Source organism: Ochotona princeps, chromosome 7, assembly GCF_030435755.1.
Source record: "Ochotona princeps isolate mOchPri1 chromosome 7, mOchPri1.hap1, whole genome shotgun sequence".
In the NCBI taxonomy this organism is placed as follows: domain Eukaryota; kingdom Metazoa; phylum Chordata; class Mammalia; order Lagomorpha; family Ochotonidae; genus Ochotona; species Ochotona princeps.
In genome coordinates this window covers 30,636,836-30,649,708 of record NC_080838.1, presented here as the reverse complement: position 1 = coordinate 30,649,708, position 12,873 = coordinate 30,636,836, and the positions used below count along the sequence as shown (strand labels likewise).

Here is a 12,873-nt window from a genome sequence, read left to right as displayed (position 1 = left end):
AAGGAGAGGATACCTTTTCATATCCATGCCAGCAGGTGTTGTTAGTAGAATTCTGAATATAGGCCACTGGAATTAGGAAAAACTTCAGTGTAATTTTCATTTGTTTTTCCCTGACAGTTAGGGAGCCTGAGCATTTTTTCATATGTCTTATTAGGCATTTGAATTTGTTCTTTTGAAAAAAATGTTTGTTCATTTCCTTCCCCCATTTTTTCACTATTGTTTGTTTTGCTGTCACTGGATTTCTGAAACGTTTTGTAAATCCTGGATATTAGTCCCTATCAGTTGCATAGTGTGCAGATTTTCTCCCATTCTCCGGTTACTTCCTCATTTTGTTGATCATTTTCTTTACTATACAGAAGGTTGTTAGTTTGATGTAGTCCCAGTTGTTTATTTTGGCTTTGACTGGTGTGTTTTTGGTGACTAAATTTAAAGAAGTCTTTCCCTATTCCTGTATCTTGGAGAGTGCATCCTATGTTTCCTTTAATCGTTTGATGGTTTTTGGTTGCAGATTTAGGTCTTTCACCCTTTTTTTTTTTTTTTTTTACGTAGGGTGACAGGTAGGGTTCTTGCTTCTTAATTCTTCTGGCTGCTACCCGGTTGTCCCAACAGCATTTGCTGAATAAACCAGGCTTTTTCCCTGGATTGTTTTCAGTTTTCTTGTCAAAGATTAGTTGGTATACACGTGTGGGCTCCCGTCTCGGGTTTCTACTCTGTTCTCCGTTTCTGTACCAGTACCAGACTGTTTTCATTACCACTGCTCTGTAGTATGTCTTGAGGTCTGGAATTGTGATTCTTCCAGCTTGATGTTTATTCTTCAGGATAGTTTTGGCTATTCGTGATCACTTGTGTTTGCAGATGAATTTTTGTATCTTTTCTGTTTCTGAGAAGAGTGTTGTTGGGATTTTGATTGGGATCACAATCTGTATGTTACTTTTAGTAGTATGGACATTGTGATGATGTTAATTCTGCCTGCTGATCCAGGAACATGGTAAGTTTCTTCATCATTTAATGTATTTTTTTTAATGTTTTATAGTTTTTGTTATAGAGGTCTTTCACATATTTGGTTAGATTAATTCCTAGGAATTTAAGATTCTTCTGTGTTATCTTATAACGGCCTATACTTACAATTTCTATCTTAACCCTTGAATTATTTGTGTATATTAGTGCCATAGATTTGTTCTCATTAATTTTGTATCCTGCAACTTGCCAAAGTCTTTTATGAATTCCAATAGTCTCTTAATTGAGTCTTTTAGTTCTCCTGTGGAGAGAATCATGTAATCTGCAAACAGGGATGATTTTCATTCTTCATATCCAATTTGAATTGCCTTAATTTGTTTTTCTTGTCTAATAGTTCTGGCAAGGACTTCCAATACTATATTGAATAGCAGTGGTGAGAGTGGATATCCTTGTTTCATTCCAGATCTTAGTGGAAAACCTTCCAGTCTTTCCCCATTTAGTATGATGCTGGCATTGGGTTTTTCATAAATTGCTTTGATTGTGTTACAGGAATGTTCCTTCTGTACCTATCTTGCTTATGGTTTTTAGCATGAAGTAGTGTTGGATTTTATCATATGCCTTCTCTGCATCTATTGAGGTGATATATGTTTTTTTTAAAGATTTATTTATTTTTATTACAAAGTCAGATATACAGAGAGGAGGAGAGACAGAGAGGAAGATCTTCCGTCCGATGATTCACTCCCCAAGTGAGCCACAACGGGCCGATGCTCGCCGATCCGAAGCCGGGAACCTGGAACCTCTTCCAGGTCTCCCACACGGGTGCAGGGTCCCAAAGCATTGGGCCATCCTCCACTGCTTTCCCAGGCCACAAGCAGGGAGCTGGATGGGAAGTGGAGCTGCCAGGATTAGAACCGGCGTCCATATGGGATCCCGGCGCGTTCAAGGCGAGGACTTTAGCCACTAGGCCACGCTGCCGGGCCCTATCATATGGTTTTGATTTTTCGGTTTGTTGATGTCATATATCACATTTATTGATTTGCAAATGTTGAACCATTCCTGAATGCCTGGGATGAATCCCACCTGGTCCGGGTGAATGATCTGCCTGATGTGCTGTTGGATCCTGTTGGCTGTTATTTTGTTGAGGATCTTTGAATCTATGTTCATCAGAGGTTTCAGTCTGTATTTCTCTTTTTCCGTTGTGTCTCTATCTGGCTTTGAAGATATTGGCTTCATAGAAAGAGATTGGAGGGATTTCCTTCCTTTCTGTTATTTGGAAAAGCTTGCAGAGAATTGGGGTAAGTTCTTGAAACATTTGGTAGAATTCAGCAGTGAAGCCTTCTGGTCCAGGGCTTTTCCTGCTTGGGAGGGATTTAATTGCCAATTCGATCTAAGTCTTGTTATAGGTCCACTTAGATTATTAATTGCCTCATGACTTATTTTTTGTTGATTGCTTGTGTCGACAAATTATCCATTTCTTCTAGGTCTTCTGATTTGTTGGCATATAGTTGCTTGTAATAGTTCCTAATAATTCTCTGTATGTCTGAGGTGTCTGTTGTTTTATTTCCTTTTTCATCTTTGATGCTATTGATTTGTATCTTCTCCCTCCTCTTTTTGATTAGTTGGGATAGTGGGAAATCTATTTTGTTGATTTTCTCAAAGAACCAGCTCTTTGGTTCATTGATCTTATCTATTGTTTTGGTCTCTATTTGGCTTATTTCCTCCCTTATTTTGATTATTTCTTTTTTACTGCTAATCTTGAGATTGCTTTTCTATTGTTTTTCTAGCTCCTTCAAATGTAAGGTTATGTTTTCATGTTTACTTCTATAGTAGGAGTCCCTTCAGAATATCTTAAAAGGCTGGTCTGGGGAATCAGGGTGGATGAAGTCTCTGTTTTTGCTTCTCTGGGAAATATCTTATTTTTTGCCATTTCTAAAGGATAGTTTCACTGGGCATAGTATTCATTGAGCATGGTGGCTCAATGGCTCAGTCTTCACTTTGAGCTGAATGGAGGATAGGTTTTGTTAAACAAATGAAAGACCATGGCACAGCATTGTTTTTCGAGTGCCTATGATTTGCCTGGAATATTGTTAGATTATATTACTGTCTTAATTGGTCCTTAAAACCACCTTTCCAGTCTGTAGTATTCTATTTTTTTAAGTGGAAAGTTTTGATTATATTATATGTATTCGTTGGCAATGTTAAATTAAGTAGAAGAGACATTTTAGTTTCGTTTTTATTATTATTATTATTATTATTATTATTATTTTCATTTGGAAAGCAGGGAGGCTGAAAGAAAGAGAAACAGGAGCTAGGTGGAGAGCTTCTATTCCTTGGCTCATATCTCAAATATCTACACCAAAAAGAGCTTTTCAAGGCTGAAGCCAAGGCCCCAAAACTGCATACAGGTCTTCCACACAGTTGCAGAGAGCCAGCTGTGGACAGTACCATACAGTCACATAAGAATTCAAACCAGGACTCTTAAGACAAGAAAGGCAAGCTTCCTGAGCAACCTTATAATCATTGTGCAACCTGCCTGTCCTGAAGTGTTTTTGATTAGATCTTTTTTGTCACTAAAATCTTTTTATTGTCATATGTCAAACCTTAAAATTGGGGCCTGGCATCATGGCTCAGTGGCTAAATCCTCACCCTGCATGTGCTGGGATCCCATATAGGCACTTGTTTGTGTCATGGCTGCTCCACTTCCCATCCAGCTTCCTGCTTGTGGCCTCCGAACACAGTCTAGGATGGCCCAAAGCCTTGGGACCCTTTATCCTGAACCCACGTGGGAGAGCTGGAAGAAATTCCTGGTTTCAGTCCAGCTCAGCTCTGGTTGTTGTGGCCACCTGGGAATGAACCATGAACGGAAGATCTTTCTCTGTGTCTCTGCTTCTTTCTGTAAACCTGCCTTTCCAATAAAAACCAATAATTTTTTAAAAAGAAATATTTTTTTCTTTCAAGACCTTGAATATATCACCTTACTTTAGTTCCTGCAGAGAAGCCTGCTGTTAGTCTAATTGGTTTTCCTTTTATGTAACTTTGACACTTTTCTGAGTCTTTAGGTTCTTGCTTTATCCTTGACAGTTTGACCATAGTATTCTTTGGAGAAAGGCTTTGGTTGGTTGAATCTGCTTGGTTGTCTTTCATTTTGTTATATGTAATTGTTCATGTGTCTCTCAAAACTTAAGTTTGCAACTATTACATTATTTAGTCACTGGTTATCAGTACCCTTTCTTTCTCTTTTTTCTTCAGGAATTTCTGTAATAATATTGATTGCTCAGTGGCAACCTATATTCCCCTTAGGCTTTCTTCACTCCTTTTATTTTGTCTGAGTGAGCTGTTCCAAACTCTTGTCCTTCCAGATCATAAATTATTTCCTGTGATTGTTCTATTCTGCTGTTGAAGCTCTCTGAGGTATTTATTTATTTAATTGATGGTTTCAGTGCCAAGATTTTTGTTTGGTTCTTTTTAATGATTTCTGTTTCCTTAAAGACTTTCTTATTATGTCATCTGGAATTTTCCTTATTTCTTTAAACTGTTTCCTCCATTTATTTTCCTGAGAATCATTATTTTGAGTTTTATTTTACACATTTCACAATTTTCCTTCACATGAGTATTTTTTTCTGGAGAACTATCTTGTTTTCTGTGAGATATTATGCTTCCTTGAATCTTCCTGTTTCCACTGTCCTTTTGTTGATGTACATATGCTGTAATAGTCCCTTCATTGAGATTTTGTTGGGAAAGTTTTTTGTTCAGATAGAATGCTAGCTATTGCTTGGCTTTTTGCTTTGATGTCATTTCTAGGAGAATCATGAAGTATGAGTGGCTTATTTTGCTGCAGTCAGTGTCTGTAAGTGACACACTTGTCTACCATTCAGCACTTCATGGAGGTGGAAATGCAATTTTGGGTAGAGGTGAGCTTCTTAGGGTGTATATCTTTGGTCCCCAGCAACTTGGGTGTTACTCACATGAGGGTTTCTGAAAGCCAGAGCCTTGTTAATTTTTGCTGTGTTAAATCCAAGGAACTTTTCCCTTGTCCAACTTATGGTACCAATAGTTATTGCCTTAGAAATATATAATATGAATAGTAAGTAAGGAAGGGTCCTGCTGGGAGAGGGTGGTTGGTTCTAGGACTTTTAGCACCAAAAGCTCTAGTTTCAGAACTGGGAGGTATGGAAGGGACACTGCTCCAGTATTATAGTGTTATTGGAGATTTTGAACTGGTAGGTGTGAATCCAGAGGGTGGAATGTAGGCAGGTTTTTTTCCTAGGTTTCACAAGGTACTTCCTGGTAAACTGAGGAAATTAGTAGTAATTTTCACAGTCCTAGAGCTGAAGGATGCAATAGAGTCATTATCTAGATCTCCCAGTGAGAGGGCCAGTTGTGTTGGGGATGGAGAAAGTCACTTGCCTAAAGCAGAGCAATGCAGATAGAGGTCTCCAGATACCACTATTTAGTGTGAGTTGCTCCACACTAATAACATCAACACTAATAGCATCAATAGACCCAGCTCTGCAAAATACAAGATTGCCTCCTACTTCCCATTTAGCATGTAAAGGTGATCCTGTGATTTATTCCCTGGGCTCCCAGCACTGTGAACTAAAATTTGGTGTAGAGGAAATGTCTTCCAGTCTGGTCCTCTTATTCTATGGGCCACTGCTGAAATTAGCCCCCAAGAAGCTGAGGGGAACCTTTCTGGATTGTGCAAAATGAATGATCACAGCTTCAGGGCTTATACCACAAACTGCACAGTCACATGGTGAAAGTGTTCTGGTCTCTCTGCTGCATATCTCAGTGTGGTGGCTTCTGTTGGGAGCAAGACTGCCTCTGTTAAGTCAGAACAGTGTAAAGTATTGGCTCTATCATGGCACATTAATTTGAGTACTTTGTGAGGACAGAGCTATGTGGTTTCCATTTTCAATGCACAGTAGCCACTAGCTCCCAGTCATTCCCAGGCTGGACTTAAAATAGTGGAGACTCTTGAATTCTCCTAGAGTTGCCAGTGCCAGGAGCTACAGTACCTTATTCTTACCTTTTCCCAGCGAGATAACACCCTCCAAGTTGGAGCAGAAAGCATAGGTGTTGAAGCTGGCAGCAGCAGGCCACATATCTGTCCTCTGTTGGTGTCTCATTGAGTCTCTTTTCAGTCAGCTCCCTGGAAACACTATCCTTCCTTTGCTTTTGTGGTATTTTTCTGGGCTGAGGCAAGTGGAGTTTCTCACTATGCAATCATCTTGAATATCTCTGAAGTATATCTTTCAATATTTATTTGAAAGTCAGAGTTACAGAGAGAGGGAGTGTGATGGAGTAGGAGAAACATTTCAGCTTACTAGTTCATTTCTAAAAGGCTGCAACCACCTGGGGATGATTCAGCCTGAAGTCAGGAGTTCTGCCCTAGTCTTCCACATGGTTGGCAAAGGACCAAGTACTAGAGCCATCTTTTATTCTTTCCTAGGCACTTCAAAGGTGAAACAGCATGTATTCAAACTCGTGCTTATATATACTGTAGAAGGGCTTAATCTACTGATCTTAAACATTGGACCCAAGTATAATCTTTAATAATTTTAATTAAAATTTTGAAATTTATTCATTTGAAAATCAGTTACAGAGGGAGAGACACAGAGGTAGATATGTTTCATCCGCTTTTTTGGTTTGGTTTGGTTTGGTTTGGTTTGGTTTGGTTTTTTCACTCCCCAAATGCCACATTGAAGCCAGGAGTTTTATCTGAGTCTACTATGTAGGTGGTAGGGGCACAAACACTTGGACTGTCTTATGTTGCTTTTCTAAGGCCATCGGCAGGAGCTGAGCTGGATTTGAAATGGAGCAGCTGATAGACTATCTGATGCCCATATAAGATGCCAGTGTTGCAGGTGGCATTCAGCCTTACCCGCTGCACTACAGTATTGGAATCCCAAGTATAACTTTAACTGAAATGTACATTTTTGCATAATGGGTTTAAAAGCCTCCTACAACACTGGAATCAAGTATGCATGCCTAATTGAGTCCTGGCAGCTCCATTGGCCCTATGCACTTGAGAAAGCAATCAAACATGGTGCAAGTGCTTGAGTTCTGAAGGTTTATCCAAGTTGTAGCCTGTATCAGAATTACCTTCCAGACCCGGTGTGGTGACCTAGTGACTAAAGTCCCTGTCTAGAACTTGCCTGGATCCCATATGGGCACTGGTTCTAGTCCATGCAGCCCCGCTTCCCACCCAGCTCGCTGCTTGTGGTCTGGGAAAGCAGTCGAGGAGAGCCCAAAGCCTTGAGACCCTGCACCCGTGTGGGAGACCTGGAAGAGGATCTGGGCTTCTGGCTTCGGATCGGCACAGCACCAGCAATTGTAGTCACTTGGAGAGTGAATCATCAGAAGGAAGATCTTCCTCTCTGTCTCTTCTCCTCTCTCTATATATCTGAATTTGCAATAAAAATAAAAACAAATTAAAATATAAAAAATGAATTTCCTTTTAAGGCAGAATGATCTACTTAGTATATATTCCACATTTTGGTTTTTCATTTTTTAACATTCTTTTTTTGTTATTATTATTACCATTTTAAGATACAGTTCCATATGCTTCAGGGATTTCCCTTATTTCCCTGCCTAAAATCCCCCCCAACCACCTAGTTCCTCTATATTATTACTAAAGTATAGTTCTTCATACACAGAGATATGTCCATCATTGCGGACATGGACAATGACAAAAAGTCCAGCATCCTATTGTCAAGATATTGTCAATAGTTTCATTGTAAATCTATCTTTGTGTGGAAGTAGACATGCATACTACATTGTATCCTCACATCTGCATATGTTAGTCTCCATTTCACAGTTACTGTACATTCACTTAAATGAAAAGCCACAATACAAAATCAATAGGGAGAAAAATAGAAATTTACCATGCCATGAGTTAAATAACATGTAACTAGATATTACAGTCTCCATTACACAGCTATCATACATCCCCTTTAATGAAAAGCCAGAAAACAAGATCAACAACAGGAATGATTAATGTGTAGCTGAAGAAATGAAAAAGAAAATCAAGGACCTTCTTGAAGAAAATGGTGCTACTCTATGATCTATGAGTTATTGAAGAATTTAATCAGAAGAAACTGTTTTGAAGAGATGAAACTGACAAAAGCAAAACATCAAAATCCGTGAGAAATAGCTTCTGCTGATTTTTGTTGGTGAGGTGTGTCTTTTCTAAACAGCAAATAGATATATTTTGTTTTTTAATCCAGTCTACTAATCTATGACATTTGATTGAGCTTAAGCCATTTACTATCATGGTTAATATGTATGGGTGGTTCTTTGGTCCTGTCATTTTAGGATGGGTTGTTCATTGGTTTAGTCTTCTGTTGTCGTTTTACTGGGATGTTCTTCACGTTTGCCTTTGGTTTTGGTAGGTGCTATTCCTCTTCTCTGTCAAGAGAACATCTTGAAGTATCATTTGTAGGGCAGGTTTGGAAGAGGCATATTCTTTGAACTTTCCTTTACTGTGGAAGAATTTTATTTCATTTTCAAAGACAAAAGAAAGCTTTGCTGAATATGTTATCGTAGGCCAATAATTTTTTTTTTTAGAATCTGGAATATGTCACTCCATTCTCTTCTTGCCTGGAGAGTTTCTTGTGAGAGATCTTCTGTGAGTTTAATTGGCATTCCTTTATATGTCAACTGATTTTTTTTTTCACACGCACATTTAAGGATCTTTTCCTTATGTTCGATAGAAGAGACCTTGATGATCATATGTCGTGGTGAAGATTGCTTTTGATCAATTGCTTTTGCTATTGGGAGTTCTGTGGACCTCCTGGATGTTGTTTCCCAATTCTTTCTCTAGATTAGGGAAATTTTCCCTTATTATTTCATCAAATATATTTGTAAAACCAGTTTCTCTTTCTGCACCTTCTGAGACTTTTTTATATTTGGCCTCTTAATAGTGTCTTTCAGTTCTTGAATACTTTTTTGGACCTGATCCAGCTCTGTTTCCAGCTTTTTCTTTGCTTCACCTAGTGACAGGAAATATGTTCCAATTCTGAGATTCTTTCCTCTGCTTGCTTCATTCTGTTTTGGAGACTCTCCACTGTACTTTTAATTTGCTCTACTGTGATCTTCATTTCTGATGTATCAGCCTTGATTTGCTTTATTGCTTCCTTAAATTCTTTGAACTCTTGTATGTGCTTCTCATTGTTGATCAGAAGCTTTAGAATGAGTTTTCTGAATTCTGTGTCCCCCATTTTCTCGATGTCTTCCTCAGTGAACTCTGAGATTGGCATAGGGCTTTGCTCTTTTACAGGGGAGTTTTCAGTAATATTCATTGTGCCTTTGTCTCTTCTTTTGCTGTTGGTCATTGTACTTCTGGTTAGCAGAGTCTTCTCTTTGGGATAGGTTTCTAAGCCGTGTCACCCACAGGTCTACAGTTCAGTTTTGCTTATTGCAGTTGGTACACAACTCTTTGCTTGCAGCCAGTTGTGCCACTCCCTCCAGCGAGCTCCAGGTCTGGGTTCTTATGTTAGATTCCCTCCAAGAACTCGGTAGCCCCAACTCCTGGCTCACCACTCTCCACCTCCTGTGATACTGTGCTGAGGTTGCACTGTTGTCTCTGCAACCTTTGTCCCACTTTCTGTTGGAGCAGTTCCCAGGATTAGAGAGACACCAGGTGTCCTATATAGCTAGGTTGTTGGTGGTGCGGATCTTGCTGGAACCTGTTGGACGTTAGTAGGTCACACGGACCTATTTTGACCCATACGATGCCACAGTGGGTATTATTTTCCTGTGGGAACAGCGCAATCCACTGAACTCAGCACATGCTCAGCTCAGCACATGCTCAGTTCACTGTTGTGCCCTAAAGACCTAAACTTTTGCCCCGCTGTACAAAACGGCACCTGACATGCCCCTACCACAGTTCTTGATCTGGCCGTCAGGTCTCAGGGCCACCCAGACCTGTCTTGGGTGGAACCTGTAGAATGCCACTTCGATGCAGTTCACTGAGTCAGAAATGAGTTCACTCTGAGCTCAGCGTGTGCTTAGCCCTTTCCCTTGCCTTTGCCTGCTTACGCAAAATGGCACCTAATTCGGCTCTAGGGGGCTGACTGGGCTGTGAAATCCACCCTGTTCCCACACCACCAGACTGGCATCTGTTGCCTCGTCTCTGCTCCTGGTCAAATCAAACAGACCAGCAGGATGGGCAGTTTTTTTGTCTGGGTTCACCTCACAAGCTCCCAGTGAAAGTCCCTTCCCATGTGGTTGCTGGTGGAGTTCTGGCTGCTGGTGGAGTTCAGATCACTGTTAGATGAATGCTGCTGGGGTATCAGTCACTGCAACACCACACCATTATTTTCGTTGCTTTCCTGTGTCTGTCAGTCTCCAGGTACCCCTCTGCTGTTGTTCTGTCTTGTATTTCCTGGACTGTGTCCTCTCTGCTTCATCTGATTAAATGTTTCTCCATCTGTGTAAACGTCTCCTTACCCTATTTTGCCATCCTGATTCCGGTTTTTCATTTGTTTATGCCTATTGAGTTGCTTCTGTTTTCTGTCTGTTGTGTATAATGCAGCTATCATTGTACACAGCATCTCTTCAACACCCTTGTTTCAATTCTTTATTATTCCCGGAGCTCGGATTGTCAGATTGTAGGAAATTTTTTTAGCACTCTACACTCTGTCTTGATGCCTATAGAGTTTGTTTCTTGTATTTTGGACCCCCCTCCTTTTTTTTTTTTGTAGTAGTCATTCTAATGGAAATGAGGTGATAGCTTCTTTATGTTGCATTTCTTTTTCATGTTTTGTTCATTTGTATGTCTTCTTGAGAGAAAGGTATTCTTTGCTCATTTTTCAGTGAGGTGACTGATTTGTGAAGTGCTTTTGCTTTTGAGAGGCAGAGAGCACTCCATTCACTGGTTTACATCCCAAATGCCCCCCGCAGCCAAGGTCAGCACCTAAAGTCAGAAGCTGTTTAGGTCCCTCACATAACTGATGTGAATCCCATTGCATAAGCCATTCCTGGGTCTGCTTTGGCAGAAAGCAAGTCATGAGCCAGAGCAAGGAATGGAACATAGGTACTTACTTATGGGATGCTTGCCCAGTGTTTATGCTCTTACTCCCTAGGTGTTTGGTTTTTGTTGCTGAATTTATTGTTACATTGTAGAAATCCACATATCCAGCCTGGCTTGATAGTGTAGCGGTTAAGGTCCTTACCTTGAACATGCCTGGATCCCATAGTCCAGACAGCCTCGCTTCCCATCTAGCTCCCTGTTTGTGGCCTGGGAAAACAGTCCAGGACAGGTCAGAGCCTTGGAACTCTGCACCCATGTGGGAGACCTGGAGGACATTCCTGGCTTCTGGCTTTGGATAGTCGTAGTACTGGTCGTTGCGGCCACTTGGGGAGTGAATCATCGGATGGAAGATCTTCCTCTCTGTCTCTCCTCTTCTCTCTATATATCTGACTTTGCAGTAAAAATAAATAAATCTTTAAAAAAAAAGAAGAAATCAGCATATCAAGTTTTTATCAACTGACTTACACTTACTCATTGGGTACAATTTAACTCAGTTGGTACACGGAAGTTGTTAGTTTTGATGAAATTTTTGTCTATTTTTTTCTTTGTTACACATGCCCTTGAAATCAAAATTGTTGCCAAATCTGACGTCATGAAGCTTTTCTTTTTTTTCCTGCATTTTTTTCCTAGGAGGTTTTCTTTTCTTTTTCTTTCTTTCTTTTTTCTTCTATTTTTTAAAATATTGTTAGTTCTAATGTTAGGTTTTTGATCCAGTTTGAATTAGTATTTCTGTATGGCAAAAGTAGGGGTCCAGTATCATTATTTTGCATGTGAATATCCAATTTTAATAGCCTCATATGTTTGATAAATTGCTCTTTCTGTGTTTAGGCATATTGATATATGTATTAAGGTTCATTTGACCACATAAGCACAGGTTTGTTTCCAAGTTTTCCATTCTGTTATTCTGTGTATCTGTCTTCATGTCAACACCACATTGTTTTGATTTCTGTGACTTTGAATAAGTTCTGAAATCAGCATGTGTTAAGTCCTTCAAATTTGTTGTTGTTTCTCAACATTATTTTGGCCACTGGAAGATTGTATTTTGCAATCAATCTTGTACAGTCTTATTTTCTTTCTTGTTAAAATCATCTGTTAATAAAATTAAGTTTCATTTCTGTTCAGCCAAACTTATTTGAATATACAAATATATTTTTTCTGAGTTTATAAAGTTCTTTTTATCTGAAGACCAGGGTATTTATAAATATTATTAGAGCATTTTCTTTACTAATACCAGCCCCAGGGTTCTAGTGTCTCCGTACTCATGTCTGGATCTTGAAGCAGTCTCCGTGTCACTCACAATTCAACTCTGGAGTCTCTTTGTTTAAGCTTTCCTGATCTCTTCTATCCTCTAGGTTTATTGTGTTATTTTGTTGTTTTTCCTTTATTCCTTAACTTTGGAGGCCACACTGGAAAATAGTTTCAAATATGAAAAACTTTGAATGTAGGATTTTCCTGGAAAACAGTCTGGTAAAAATAGTGTTTAAAATAGTCATTTTTGCTCATTAAATTTTATTAAGGTATTATTTTGAAATGTTTTATGATTTTATAAATAGAAAAATATTCATACCTTTCTAAAATAGGACTTTAGTGACTTCAGAAAATTGCATCTGTTATTTCAAAAGAGAAAAGATCTGTTGAGGCCGAGATCAAATAGGAAAGAGTTTATTGAGGAAGAGATGGCAGAAATTTATACAAAAGGTCGTCAAATTGCTGTTTTATTATAGGATAATAAGATACTAGCTGCCTGAAGTGTTAGCTGGTATTTCTTTACATTTTTTTTTTGTTTTTGTAGGTCCACCTCCTATACCTGCAGAACCAGTTGCTACACCTGAGCCATCGTATGTTTCCAAAGTACATTATGGTAGGAGAGCTTTGAAATC

The 12,873-nt window shown here is 39.2% G+C and overlaps 1 protein-coding gene across 2 annotated transcripts in view; it reads left to right on the top strand.

Moving 5' to 3' along the window:
- Positions 1-12,873, top strand: part of ADAD1 (adenosine deaminase domain containing 1) — a 53,268-nt gene that overhangs the window by 8,211 nt on the left and 32,184 nt on the right. For both annotated transcript variants that reach the window (XM_058666888.1, XM_012929629.3), the window contains exon 5: positions 12,786-12,854. In XM_058666888.1, the coding sequence (XP_058522871.1) occupies positions 12,786-12,854 (69 nt within the window). The remainder of the gene's footprint in view (positions 1-12,785; positions 12,855-12,873) is intronic.